Source organism: Helobdella robusta, assembly GCF_000326865.2.
Source record: "Helobdella robusta unplaced genomic scaffold HELROscaffold_10, whole genome shotgun sequence".
NCBI lineage: Eukaryota > Metazoa > Annelida > Clitellata > Rhynchobdellida > Glossiphoniidae > Helobdella > Helobdella robusta.
Genome location: NW_008703571.1, coordinates 1,226,537 through 1,241,620, shown reverse-complemented (window position 1 = coordinate 1,241,620; position 15,084 = coordinate 1,226,537). Strand labels below are relative to the sequence as shown.

Here is a 15,084-nt window from a genome sequence, read left to right as displayed (position 1 = left end):
TGTTTAATAATTTTTTGTTATAGACTATTATTTCACAGAATAATGAACGCGCTAACAAATGAATTTCTTTCAAAAAAAATTGAAAAAGCTTAATGATATGTTTGTAGTCACTTTGATAATTAATAAACGGAAACTTTCATTAAAAAATCACACATATTTAATATTTAAACACTTACATATAACAATTAACGGCAATAATAAATATTTAAAACGGCCAATCAACTTAGGTAACAATGTAGGTATACCCTATATCTATAAACCATTTTTCGTAGCATCAAAAAGCGTGGTTATCGAATTAAGTGTAATGTCTTATCTCTTCATCACGCTAATAAATTTTATCTTAATATAAAAAAATTGAAATATAAAATTTAATTATTTTTGAGGAGCAGAGAAGCATCGTTTGACAGTTCATTTAACACTGCTGACATTTTGAGGAGAAGGTTTCTGAAGGGTTGATTGGGTTGTCGGTGAGTCGGTTCGTCTGCGGGGTGTTCAACATGGGTGTTCCTCGCTCCAAACCTCTTGCTAATCCGTTCGCATATTAAGTGAACCAGCCTCTCAAAGACGATGTCGACGTTGATGTTGTCTTTGGCTGACGTTTCAAAAAATTCCAAACCTGATTTTTTTTTGGCAACGTTAAACTTTTATAGCGTCTATAAATTTTTGAATAGCGCTATTTTGTCAGTCGGTATAAAAATAATATTAATTTCATTGTTATTAGAGTATTTAAATTGTTTCAAATAAAGCTGTGTGATCCTAATTTTATCACATTCCTTATTCTACCATGATCAAATCAAACTGTTAAAACCGTGACAAAATTGTTCACTTCCCTAAAATCAACAAGACGAAAAATGTTATCTTCAACCCCGCAACAATATTTTAAAATTAAACAATAAAAAAATTAAAAAATATGTATTTATTTTTTTGAAATAAGAGGTAGCAGGCACCTAACTGGTCAGCAAGTCTTCGTCCCCGTTCCGTCGAAACGACCCTCTCGTGTTCCAGATCAAACTTGTTGCCTACCAAGATGACCTGAGCATTGTCCCATGAAAAGGTTTTTATCTGGGTGCACCTTTCAGTAAATGTATGTGTATAGTTTTGTTTGTTTGTGTGTGCGTGTGTGCGCGCTTTGTGCGTGTGTGTGTGTGTGCAGGTATGTAGGTGTGCGTTATTTATTTTTTTATTATTCCCATAGTTATTTCTTTGATTGTATCAGTTATGATTGTACGCTTAAGGCGCTTAAGCTCATGCTTAGATGATTGAGTATGTGTGTGCTCGCGTGTTTTCGAGTAAGAATAGTTTGGACATGAATACGCTAGGTGTGTTTGTACGTGTGCTTGTGTGTTTGCATTTCAACAACCATACCAACTAAAATCTAGTATGTGCAAAAGCAAAACATTAAAAAGAACCAACCAATCTTGAACGGAGTTGAAGGAATCGTCATTAGTGACGTCATACATGAGTATGAAACCCATGGCCCCCCTGTAGTAGGCTGTTGTGATGGTTCGGTACCTCTCCTGGCCTGCCGTGTCCTGTGTGTGTTTGTATGCGTTTGTGTCTTCAGTGATGTGTGTGTTTGTGTTGGCTGGTGTGTGTGCGTGTTCGAGCTACATAGACATGCGAGTGTGGAAAATGTTCATGATGAGTCATTTGAACTAAAAATGTTTTTTGTGTATTTTTTAGTACCTTTAGCTCCTATTTTTTATATTAATTTTAAACAACAAAATCTTTCACTTGAATGAACACAACATAAAATTGGAAATTTGGAAAAACTTTCGCCAACCCAAATTTGCAATTTTATCCGTTTCCCTTGTTGGAACACCGTTTTAACTTTGAAATCAATGCCGACGGTGCTGACGAAAGAAGAGGTGAAAGTGTCGTCTGCATATCTGAAGAGGAAGGAAGTTTTGCCGACACTGCTGTTGCCGATGATGAGGAGTTTGAACATGTAATCAAAGTTCTGGTCGGCCGCATCTTTCTGCCATTTTGTGTCGTTCGAAGAAGCCATGACGTGTGCGTTTGTGTGCGTGTGCTTGCCTACGTACGTGCTTGTTTGTGCGTATGTGATGCTTCTGTTGCGTGTACAAATTCAAACCTATATTCGTTTGATGGAGACAAATTGTGAATATTCACTGGTAGTAGTAAATTGAGCAGAAGAAATTTTCAAAAGTAGATGCAAGGTTGGGTCGGTCGGTAGGTAGGTGCGGCAATGGCTGGCAGATTTTGTAAGTTTGGTGAAAAATAAATTTGCTATGTCAAAAATGCTTTTTACAATTATTATCAATCCTTTCACTTCTAATAAATTATTAAATAAATAAAGTCTGAAGCTGATATGAATAAATAGTAAACTGTCGTCGTTGAACGAGCAAAAAGTACAAAAACAAATTGATGTTATCACATTGGAGATTTATCAAAAACGCTTGAACTTCTAAAATTGAAACTTTGTTTATATCTACAAAATTTACTTTACTAAGTCAATTAAATCCAGTTAATCTGAAAATTAACCAAACTAAGATAGAATGATACTAATAAATAATAAATAAAAGTTGGATAGAAAATGACGACGGATCCCAATCTAGGATGGCGATGAAGGGATTGGATCCACCAGCATTGATCCAGTGGCATACAACAGGACAAATAAATTTTTCTCTCCTTGCTGCTTCTGCAAACTGCCAGCCTGCCTGCAACCTACATCATTAATGAGTCTCCTTCACTCTCTTCTCTCTATCTCTCTTTCTCTCGTACATATACCGTATACATACATAAGTATTCTGTTTACGTGCGTACCGCAACACACGTTTGTACGTATAATACGCAATGAGTACGCTTTTGCAATTCAAACGCCTTCAAGTGTGAGCGATATATAGGAGGTGCATATACGTGTGCATGATGTGTAGCATGCCTACTTGTTCGTACACAAGTGCGTGCTGCACCTAAGCTCATTGGAAAAGACAGAATGTTTGCCCGGTTGAAGTAAGCTGGCTCACCACACCACAAGCTGAATATTTTCTTCAAATGATCGGATTCGAGTTAATTCTTCATTAGAAAAATTGTAATTGTACATAAAATAAGCCTCAACAAACCATCCATTATACAAACGATAACGGATTTATGAGATATGTAATTAAAGAGACACGATCTCCATTTAAAACTTCCATATTTCACGAGTTACACAGACTCGACGTGTCGTATTGTTCTCATTATTAAAATCCTTCCGTACTAGCAACTATCAGGTGTTGCTAACATTTTTTCACTGGTGACTTGAAACAAATTCAACTGCTAAATTTCGACGAAAGATTTAAAAAACACGTTGTACATATTAGTTACATCACTATTTCCCACCAGTTTAATACTACAGACCTGGACAAATTCCAGGTTCATTCATCGAAGAGAACATTAACTTAATTAACTCATAATCTGGATAATTACAATAGCATGGGAGCCTTATCGACCTTAACATCGAAGGAAAAAAATTCCAGCTTCATGTTTAAAACTTTCTCATTATGCGTTCTGTGATAGATTTCTGTTGCAAAATTCGAAAACCTTTTTTTATGAAACAAAAAAAAATAAATAAAGTTTCGTCTGAAAGTTATTCTTGCGAGATATTAGTAGCCAGCCACACACTAAACATCAGCCTGCTTGCAATCAAAGTACATGCCTGAAATAGATTTTTAGACATACTATTTTATATTACACGTACGCATGGTTTAACGGTGAAAGCAGACCTAAGATTCAGGAGCTGACACAAACACGCTAATTAAAATCTTTCAAACGCTGCAAATCTTTAGGACACTTCAACTTAATCGATACCTCCACCCGGTTTGATATACAAGCAACCAAATTTTGCTATATCGATGTACGTATTGTCTTGTGTATCGCTTTCATTTCTCAGTAATAATTTAATTGTTAGGGAGAGTTAGTGCCAGAAAAAAAAAACAAAAAAAAACAACATAGGACGTATTTGTATTATTTATTCGTTAATTATTATCTTCTAGATGAATTGAAAACATTAACTTCTTCAATGCATTCATTCGTCCATTCATTTACCTAAAACATTAGCCAATCAATCAATCAGTCAATTAACCAATCAATCAATCAGTCAATCAACCAACTAATCAATTTAAAAAATGATAAATAACAATACCAGTATTTTAAAAAACATCAAAACTAATATAATAAACAAAGATGACCTTTCATAGCTTATTAGTTTAACTATGGCAAACAAATATAGAAAAAGAGAAAAATTAAAACCAAACAATAATAGCAACAACAATAATAATAATAATCATTTCTTATTATCTCACATTTTCAACGTATATTTACAATAGCGCTAATTATGAACATTTGAGAAATAATAAGAAAACAAAAATAATAAACTAATAATAATAATAATAGTAATAATAATAATAATAGTGAAAATTCTAATTATTATTATTTATGTGTGAACACCTAGAAATGTATTATTTAGCGTTCAACTTTTGGACCTAAAAGACGTGTACATACATACATACAGATTAAGACATATGCTGGATATATAATATATATATATATAATATATATCTACAAAACATTAAGATATATATATATACACAGATATCTCACCTCAATTTAAAAACACAGCTAATACGTACGCACATAAACATAACATAAATAACCCGAACAAATGGTGTAGCATCGTAACTTAGAAGACAAAAAACAAAGAATAATATATCATAAAAGGATTAGTCATCGTCGTCATCATCTTCATCATCATCATCATCATCATCATCATCAAGTACGTCATCATTATCATTACGACGGTCATCATCATCAGTTTTACCATCGACACCATCGTAATCGCCTTCTTCTTCGTCATCTTCTTCGTCATCAGTGACATCATCATTCCCAGTCTTCTATATCGTCTGTAGTAAGCGTCTGCAGTGTGTTAACAATCAAACAATGATGACAATGTGATGACGATGATGAATATCATAATGATGACGTAGCTAATGTGATCTCGTGATGTCATTGATAACTTTATTAAAGTGATTATAACGATGGTGATGATGAGATCGATAACAGATGAAACAATGATTCAAACTGATGACGACAATACGAATAATCAAATGATGATATGAGCGAAAACGTTATAGATTACTTGGAAGAAATTAATAAATTTAACAATTTGATCGGTAAGATGTTCAATCAATCAACTAACCAATCAACCAACCAGTCAGCCAGCCAATCAGCCAGTCAACCAACTAACCCAACCAACCAATCAACATTCATCAAACTCAATATACTAACAGTAGAATCAATATTTTCATCGAGTTTGATATTATCAAGGTCCAACTCCAGATCAGCATCTTCGTCATCGTCAACTGCTGCTGCTGTAGTTGTTGGGGGCTTGATGCTGTTAGTTGTCGTTGTTTGTTGTGCTGGTGGTGGCTGTGGTGGTTTTTCTTCAACTTTCATAGGCGTCGGTTGTTGTGGTTGAATATTTTGTTGTGGCTGTTCATGTTGTTGTGGCGGTAGAGGATGTTGATGATGATGCATTTCTGATGCCTGCTGTGAATGTTAAATTTTCATGAATAAATGATTATATCAATTAGTCAGCCAACCAACCAACCAATTAATCAACCAAAACCAACCAATTAACCAACCAATCAATCAACCAAAACCAACCAATTAACCAACCAATCAATCAACCAATTAACCAACCAATTAATCAACCAAAACCAACCAATTAACCAACCAACCAATCAACCAAAACCAACCAATTAACCAACCAATTAATCAACCAAAACCAACCAATTAACCAACCAATCAATCAACCAAAACCAACCAATTGACGAGCTTATCAATTAATGATTCAATCAGCAAGACTAAATATGAAATAATCATTCATTCAGAGTCATCAACGATTGAATGAGCAAACGAATAAATGACTGAATGAACAAATGAATGAATGAAAAAATGAATGAACAAACAGATGAATGAATGAATGAACAAATGAAAAGACCTGTTCGTCATCTAATCGCAGGTGAGGGGAGTGGCTTCGTTTTACCTCGACAACATGTTCAACATTCTGATTGGTGGACTCTTTCTTTCTTCCTTCCCCAATGCTGGTGTCATTAGTGACGTCATCTATGATGTCATCATCAGTTTTCACTTCCGACTGACTCGGGGGAATGTAAGTGAAGCGACCCTCCTCTTCTGCTTCTAACATTTCTTTGATGGGAGATCTTTCAGAGTTAGGCTGTTTGTTTGTGAGGTTTGAAATGTTATACAAGTGACCAGATATGCGCCTGAGTCTGCATGATCAGAAATATTTATGGATGCAAGAGTTTGTTGGTCATTGCATCATCTCAAAAATCAAGAGTCTAAACAATCGATCAGTCACACATAAAATTAGTCACATAAGAAATACGTCAGCCAAAAGTTGCCTAATCAGGAAATGAACCCACCACAAGTTGCAGATAATCAGAAGCCTTGACCGGCCTTGACCTTTCGACCTTCAGAAACTGTTCGGCCTTGAAAGCATCCTTCAAACCAGGGAAGAGGTTGTCGTACTCCGACGGATCGGCCAGTGATTGGGCGGCCTTCGGGTTCTTCAGTGCCAGGAAACTTCGCCATTTCGCAACAACTCTACGAGATGGTGTGTTGCACAAATGTAACGAGTATGTAAAAATAGATGAAACATCGATATCTCTAACAAGTATCTACCAAAAGACGAAAAATTTGGTATCTAAATTTGATTCTTCAAACTTAATGTGACCTCCCATTTTCTACATATATCCCCATCAAACTTAAACATACAACTCCAAGAAAAAGTACAACATTACAGCAACAAACCTAGATATGTGACTTGGCAGATATGTCCTGGCAAAAAATGCCGCCTCAGGGAGTCTGTTTGATGAAATCAACAGTTCCAAGCATTCTTCCAGCTTGCCCAGGACAAAATAAGATAGGAATGAAACATTGTTCTGCCCTCTTGACTGAGTTTCATAAGTGTATGAGTTAAAATAATAATGAAATAAGAACAAAAATTTGCGGAAATACATTTAAACAATCAATCATGATCCAAAAACAAATCATTCAACCAATCAGGTAATCTGTTAACAGCATATCTAGACAGACTAGCAAACCGATAAGACAGCACAAGACATTGATATTAAATATGAATCAACAAACAAGTATCAATCAATCAATCAATCAATCAATCAATCAATCAATCAATCAATCAATCAATCAATCAATCAATCAATCAATCAACCAATCAATCAGTCAACCAATCAATCAATCAGACAACTAATAAGCCTCAACCTCAGCAGACTCAGCAAGTTTTTCGACCATGCCAACATTTCCAGAGGAACTCGCCAGCAGGAGAAGACCTCCGAAGTCACGTGCATGGTGCAGACATTCCTGAGCCAAAGCAAACTCACACTTGCTTGTTGCCAGTTCTGCCAGCTGCTTCCATTTCTGTTCCGACTGATGTGGTGGGTGGGGACGATGATGAAGATGATGCTGATAGGATGATAATGATGGTGTGATAAATATGAAGGTGATAACCACATTCACGCACTGCATAACAAACAGATATTGGCGATACTAAAAATAAATTCGTAAACAGCAACCATTCACATATTCACCGATTCATCTATATATGTATCCATCCATTCATGTATCCATTCATTCGTGTATCCATCCATCAATAACCTCAGCCTCCTTGGCTAGTTGGTAGGCAATTTTCAAGTCAGACAATTGTAGAGCTAGATCAAACTTGTGCTCTGGATCACATGTCACTGCCAGTGCCTGCGATTTGAAACCCTGCGAAAAATTCATTAATAAACTAATTTAAAATAACACCAATGAAAAAAATAAAGAAGTAAAATGTGAAATAGAAAACGAACTGTATAGAAGTTACAAATTAAAGGATATTTAAACATAAAGTATGAAATAGAGACGACAGTCAAATGAAAAATAACAAGAGCGACCTGTTTTTCTAGGAAATGTGCAACCCGAGTCCTTTGCTCCCTGGGAACAGTTGGAAGCACTTTGTCAGCAGTTTCGAAATCTCTTCTCATGACTGCAGTCTGGTACTCGAGGACAGACAGGAGAAGGGAGTAGGTGACGACATTCAACTCCTTGTCTCCAAGGTACAACCGATTTTCACCTGGAATGTATCCAAGAAGATACAGAACTCTGGCAAAGTTACAGATGAGAAAAAAAAATGAGTTAACAATTTGTCAGGATGAGAAAGAACCCAGATACCTTGAAAAAATTCCATTCTTGTATTTGAAAAGAATAAATTTTATAACAGGCTTACGCATATAAAGGTCAATTTTTATAAATTAACCCATCCCAATCTTACCTGTCCAGGTGAGCAATGGTGACAATCTCGCCACCGACGTAGTAGTTCAGCCTGTTGACACTGTTGGTGTATATGAAGCAGTCGCCCACCCAACAACCTGTCCTCACTGACTCCTGTATCTCTCCTACAACCTGGGTTCAAAGGTCATTAGGCAATTGTATAAAGATACTACATGGAGAAAAAAATTGATTTAAATTTTGTCATTTTTATATAAAAAAAAATTAATCTCTTGATTTACAGAAATACCACTATTATAACCACCACCACCTCCACCACAATCCATCATGGTAATAACCACGATGACGACCACAAACCAAAAATATATTCATTTGAAATGAAAGCAATTGAAAAATACGTCACCATCATGTCACGCAAACAACAATACATCAATCCCCCAGCCAGCTACAAACATCAGCCCTTCCACCACCACCACCACCACCATCCCCTTTATCACCACTACTACCACCATCCCATCCCACCACTAACATCAAAGGCTTCCTCAATGCCGTCCTCTGTAACCATCTCTGGTTTATCCTTGGATCTTTCAAAGGCCTCCACATTGTATCTGAGTATGTAGAACGAGTCCTCTGTGGCTATGCACAGCTGCTCACCACTTTCGTTCCAAAATAGCTGTCGTGTTGATGTCATTTGTTGGTGACAACATTGCAATATAACAATAATTATACGGAATATAATAATCAGTTAATGTCTTTAACCTTGCTCTAAAACATTCTGTGTGAAAAATATAGATTAAAACTGAACTGAACTACGATGAGACTATTGCTACTACGACAATGAAAACGAATAATGGTAAACAAGAAAGTATTTAAACTACAAAAACCTTTTCATGTACAAATAAATGAATAAGCTAAAAGCAAAATAAAAAGAAAGTAATAATAAAAATGAAGAAAATTGGTTATAAAAATGAAAAAAATTATATAATGGTAAATAAAATTAGGCCAACATATTTTGGAGCAATCTCTATCCTCCTGACCAGGGTGGTGGTCTCCCAGTCGTAGAGGGCCAACCCACTGACTGACCTCACCCCCAGTAAGAAACCACCATGGATGCCTGGTTAGTCAATGTTATATTATACCAGCAGTTTAATCATCATTGTCTTCATCAGCGTTATAATCATTACCTCCATCATATCATCAATTTATAATCGGTGTTGTGATAAGAACCACTCATCAATACTATTGCTTTCAATGTTATCACCATCACCATAATCATCATCCTCATTATAGCTAACCTTCAGCACCATACTCTGGCTTGAAAGACTTTACCTCTTTGAAGTTTTTGTAAATTTGAACGGTGTTACTTGTCTCCCTGATGGCGTACACAGAACTGTCGTTGGCCCACACAAACTCCTGAGCCTGCCCAAAACTTTTGTTACGTAGGGCCATGGCAGTGTAGATTATGTACTCGCCATCTCCACAAACCACCACGAATCTGTCGGTTCATTCAATGATTAATAATTAATGTTGTAACTATCGTCAGAACTGTCCGTAAACTTCATTATTTAGTAGTATTCATGCAACAACCAACCAACCTTCCATTAGGGTTGTGAGCGATGGTCTGCGGGTAGATCTCGCAACTGCCCATGTCCTTGATGTTGAGAGGCAGCCTCTCTCCATCCTTCACCTCCTGATCACTCAGTGACTTTATGTTAGCCTGCTGAATTTCCGAGTGCTTCGCCCAAATTATCTTCCCACTCGAGTCCATGGACATCGCTGGTTCTTCTCTACCAAGCTACCGCATGGTTTTAATTTGTGATGACGATAAATGATTGCTGTATAATTATTTAAAAACTTAAATATGTAATTAATAACAGAATTGAAGATTGGAATATCAAAACAGAAACATGAGAGTGCGACCTACTTTGATTATGATGCTGCCCTCGTCATAACCTAGAGCAACATTATTGGAGCCCTTGAGGCAGCAGATTGTCCATACCCTCTCCAGGCCATAGTTCAATGTGCTTTCAAGACGATACGTGTTGGCATGCCACACTCTGACCGTGCCTAGGTCAAGGATGTTTGTTGCGTTTATCAAATATTTATAAACTGCCCCACCAATCCATCAACCAATCAATCAATGGAATGATCAACCAATCAATCAAATGATCAACCAATCAATCAATGGAATGATCAACCAATCAATCAATCAAATGATCAATTAATCAATCAAACGATCAACCAATCAATGGAATGATCAACCAATCAATCAAACGATCAATCAATCAATGGAATGATCAACCAATCAATCAATGTTCAAACCATCTTCTGATCCGGTAAGGATGATGGGAAGTTCAGGATGGAATGCCACACATGAAATGTTCTGTGCATGCCCTTCCAGGCTTTGAACACATGTTTTGTTCTGAGGGATTATTAAGTCACACAAAACTGATGACGATGATGAAACATTTTATATTTACTGTTGAGCAAATCAATCAACTAATCAACTGATTAACTAACAAACCAATCACCCAAAAAATTAATTATTCTACGAGGCAATTCATCAACCAACCAAACAATCCAAAATCCAGTCTAACCAACCAAGAAAAAAAAAAAGCTAACTTGATAGTCCCAAATCTTAACCAGTCTATCATCGGCTCCAGAGATGAGATAGGGTTTGTCACCACCATGGTAGTAATCAATGCAATTTATGCCCTTCTCATGTCCTTCCAAAGTAAAATTTGGAGTGCTCGATCCTAGATTCCACACCTGAATGTTGAATGAGAGATGGCTGGGTAAATTATTTGGAAGCGAAACAAGCAAAGGAAACAACAATTAAAAAAGAAATTAATGAAGAAATGAATGATCCTAAGCAAGAAACTGTTAGTTCATTTTCCAACAATATGCCACCATAACCGAAACTAGCCACCATAATCAAAAACTGGTCATCATAATCAAACTGGCTCACATCTCAACCATTCCCACCACCCAAACCTTAATAGTCCTATCCAGGGAGCAACTAGCAAAGGTATTGTTGTCTTTCGGGTTGAAGACGACCTGCATGACGTAGTGCGTGTGGCCCTCGAATACTTGGGTACATGTCCACTTTTTCTCCCAATCCCACAACTTAATGAAGAGGTCATCTGGGTGCGTGTGTGATCAGAACACCAGCAGTTGGATGGGTGGTTATGCAATGGATGTTTAAGAATTGTATAAGCTAAATGTACATACACATATATACAGTCATTTATTTACATCTAATTCATTTTCTGATGTGATTGATGCTATATTCCCAAATTCATTTACTAAATTGCATATTAAATGGTTTGATGCTGTTTTGACTCATCTAGTTATTTATATATTTATTAAAAGATAATTTTATTTTCACATCTGGGAAAATTCTTTTAAAATAAAATCCCAAAAATCCAGCACGAACCACTGCTAGTGAGGATGAAGCTTTGTGTTGGATGGACAGCGATGGACCGGACGTAATCGGAGTGGGCTTCGAACTGGTGCAAACGTTCCAGCGTGTTATAGTTGAATACTCTAACATGCATGTCATCCTTTATGTTGGAGTGTTTTTTTTGAAACAGCACTTTAAAAGAAAGGATTTCACACATTAATAAAATACCATTTTAACAAAATTTGAGATTTAAATTTATTTATATGAAATTTGTTGTGTTCGATGAATAATTAAAAATCAACAAATGCTACCACTAACAGATGCAGTGATGACCCAGCTCTTACGAGCAACAAACTTTGCAGCTCTCACAGGTAGGTCACAGACTTCAAAGGACTTGATCATTGTCTGTTTTTAAAATCAATAAATATTTATATGGCTTCAATTCAAATAAAAAGACACATCTGAGTTTTAAAAAAATTCGCAAACAGAAAAATATATATTATACACTATAATATCTATAATTCTAGATATAGATAAGGTATAGCCTATCTTGTTTATAAAAATCTGGTACCGCATTTAAAACAGGAAACATTAAATTAAATTAAAGATTAATACATCAATTATACTAAAATATATTAATATTATCTGAATTATCAACTTAAACTACTCTTATTACTTTGAGAAGTATCAATCAGTAGAACTGTAAGATTAGAGTTTCAGAAAAATTATTGTGATATCAAATATTAACAGATCATTTCCTTATAACAGTACAATCTATCTATAACAACTTCCAAATAAAAAGATTACCATAACGGTAATTCTTGAAGACATTTTAATTTAGCTAACTCATGTTTCAAACAAAATCGTCAAAAAATTTTCATAACTATTTATCAATAACATTAACCATTGATCACTAACTAGTAAAACAAATGTTACCAAACCTGGGACTCATGGTTCCAAATGTGAACATTCCCATTGTACAAGCTGACCAACATCCATGGCTCAGTTGGGTGCAGGTCTGTGCACTTCACCCTGTCTGAACGGGCCGACAACTTCCGTTTGATGTCTAATCTTAGCGGCTAAATTAAATTTAAAAAAAAACTATCTAGCGACATTATGTAAAAATATTTTTAAAAAATTATGATGGTGTGAAGCTGTTTTTGGCAAAAGCTGATTTATGACGTTGAGTGATAATTAATGAAAATAAATTTCGTTACCATTTTTAGAGAATATGCAGACGTAGAAATGAATTAAATTTGTTTTTTTTAACAAAATTTAAATTTAATTTCATGAACTTAACGTGTCAAAAACAACATAAGAAGATTATTTTCCTGTTGTTTCTACGTGGCCTCCGCTACGCGCATGACAGCATTATTTAGTATCACTAATGGCCACAGTCATTTTTTTTCATAATTTTTAGTGATTCCTGTAGAATTAGCATCTAAATTGATTTGAAAAAAATTTTCTTTTAATAAATGTGTCAATATGCTTATTTTTTTTTAAATTTTGTAATTCTTTCAATAAGGTTTTGCAAAAATAAACTTACTTCTTATACATATGATGAATATTTCCTGAAAAATTGATATACTTGTGCCATGTAAATGAATTGAAAATGTGAATTAGTAAAAACACGTAATTTTTTATGAAAAAATATGAATATTAAATAGGTCGGATCAAAAGGAAAAACAGCTGTTTAAGTACCTTAACAAGCAAGTTTAGTCTCATCTACGTAATACAGGTAAATGTGAATAAATTAGGTGGACACCTTTATCACTATTATATTACAGCTATCATTGGTAAACATTGCATGTAAGTTAACTTATATGTATGTTTGTTTGTGTGTGTATGTGTATGTATATGTATGTACGTTTGTATGTTTATATTGTTTGTATCGGCTGTATATCATGTATGTAAGTGTGTGTGTGTGTGTACATACGTGTATGCATCCCAAATTTATGTATGTATGTAAATTTACATGTATGATATGTTGTATATCGATGTATATGGTATGTATAAGGAATTTGTATGTGTTTTTGGTTGTGTATGTGTGTACATGTGTGTTTCTGTGTGTGTGTTTGTATGTGTGTGTTTCCGTGCGTAGAATTCAAATTTGTTTTGTTCGGAGCTATGAAAGTACATGTTAATAACAATCTTTTGTATTGCTGACAATAAATTACATCAACAACAATTCAAATGTATATATAACATGTATGAATAAATAACGAAATAGCAATAAAAGCAGCAACTGTAATGACAATAAGAATAATAACAATAAAAAAATAATAGTAAAGATAACAATTAATGAGTGGAATATTTGAAAATTTGAAAATTCATTCATACGTTCGTGATATAAATTTTTATTGGTTCGTTTGGTATATAGGGGTATTTGGTATTGTTCTATAACTACTGGTGTTATATAAACAGTATATATTGGTATCTATATTATATATCTGGTATCATCCGCATGATAGTCGTGTATCTATTTATAAATCAAGTACTCCGAGATATCTCATGATTCTTCTAGTTAACTGTTAAATGAATATTAATCGAGGGACGTTTTCACTGAAGATTGAAATAGATAGGATAAAGTTTAAATAAATAATTAAATAAAAATATACGAATTAATCCGATGAGTCATTATTATTTTGAAAATATTTTTAATTAATTGATTAATTAGGTAATTGAAGGATTAATCGCCCATCATAATCAATAAAAAAAAATTTTTATACTTATAAATTATAGGCAATTCTAAAAACGGTGAGTTAGTAATTTCTGTCGCAATTTGAATTCGATTATTAAAATGAATTTAAATAAAATTGAATTTAAATAAAATTGAATTTAAATAAAATTGAATTTAAATTAAATTTAAATTAAATTTAAATCCAATTCAATTCAATTTTAAATCCAATTCAATTTAAATTCAATTTCAATTCAATTTAATTAAATTCAATTCAATTTAAATCACGTGCGTTGGTAAATATAGGATGATAAAATTAAAATGAAATCGATAATTTGTTTATGTGCTAAATAAAGTAAGTAACAGTTGTGTGGTCGAATCACACGTTATTTACAGACAAACACACACATACCACACACACACACATACACACAACACACTCGCGAACAAAGCGTACATACACACGTATACACACACACAAACAGACATATACACACAAAAATAATTATAAACAAACACACGTATACAAACATTAAAATGTGTGTGTGTGTGTGAGTATGTTTGTGTGTGTGTGCGTGTGTTTATTCATTTGTGAACAGAGAGATATCAATTTAAAACACATAAAATATTAATGTGCGTGTGCATGTGATGTTTGTCTGTCTTTCACAGGTTTATAATAATTTCAATAACATCC

At 34.4% G+C, this 15,084-nt stretch overlaps 2 protein-coding genes across 2 annotated transcripts; both read right to left on the bottom strand.

The window, feature by feature from the left end:
* Positions 1-41: 41 nt before the first annotated feature.
* On the bottom strand, positions 42-2,653 carry HELRODRAFT_185237 (hypothetical protein). Its single transcript, XM_009011825.1, is given in 5 exon segments — positions 42-505; positions 520-616; positions 948-1,072; positions 1,414-1,532; positions 1,784-2,653. 5 exon segments carry the CDS (start codon positions 2,006-2,008, stop codon positions 493-495), a joined length of 579 nt encoding a protein of 192 aa, XP_009010073.1. The 5' UTR covers positions 2,009-2,653; the 3' UTR covers positions 42-492.
* A 1,290-nt stretch (positions 2,654-3,943) lies between these two features.
* On the bottom strand, positions 3,944-13,065 carry HELRODRAFT_96758 (hypothetical protein). The gene is made up of 22 exons (XM_009011824.1): positions 12,931-13,065; positions 12,655-12,792; positions 12,032-12,118; positions 11,747-11,873; positions 11,305-11,453; positions 10,933-11,079; positions 10,633-10,732; positions 10,235-10,377; positions 9,906-10,105; positions 9,606-9,805; positions 9,318-9,424; positions 8,840-8,983; positions 8,354-8,484; positions 7,977-8,184; positions 7,699-7,809; positions 7,306-7,470; positions 6,835-6,977; positions 6,447-6,627; positions 6,002-6,238; positions 5,287-5,544; positions 4,579-4,914; positions 3,944-4,520 (listed from the first exon to the last, which is right to left on the bottom strand). The coding sequence occupies exons 1-21, from the start codon at positions 12,931-12,933 to the stop codon at positions 4,879-4,881; spliced, it is 3,015 nt and encodes a 1,004-aa protein (XP_009010072.1). The 5' UTR covers positions 12,934-13,065; the 3' UTR covers positions 3,944-4,520; positions 4,579-4,878.
* Positions 13,066-15,084: the final 2,019 nt, after the last annotated feature.

Excerpts from the sequence above, each read along its gene's own strand:
- HELRODRAFT_185237 (XM_009011825.1), bottom strand. The coding sequence starts at position 2,008 with ATGGCTTCTTCGAACGACACAAAATGGCAGAAAGATGCGGCCGACCAG. Across the intron at positions 1,533-1,783 it reads GGATAAAATTGCAAATTTGG|GACACGGCAGGCCAGGAGAG; the intron begins GTTGGCGAAAGT and ends AAACACACACAG. Across the intron at positions 1,073-1,413 it reads TTCAACTCCGTTCAAGATTG|GTGCACCCAGATAAAAACCT; the intron begins GTTGGTTCTTTT and ends ATTTACTGAAAG.
- HELRODRAFT_96758 (XM_009011824.1), bottom strand. Across the intron at positions 11,454-11,746 it reads CTTCATCCTCACTAGCAGTG|ATGACCTCTTCATTAAGTTG; the intron begins GTTCGTGCTGGA and ends ACACGCACCCAG. Across the intron at positions 10,378-10,632 it reads CCTTACCGGATCAGAAGATG|GCACGGTCAGAGTGTGGCAT; the intron begins GTTTGAACATTG and ends TCCTTGACCTAG.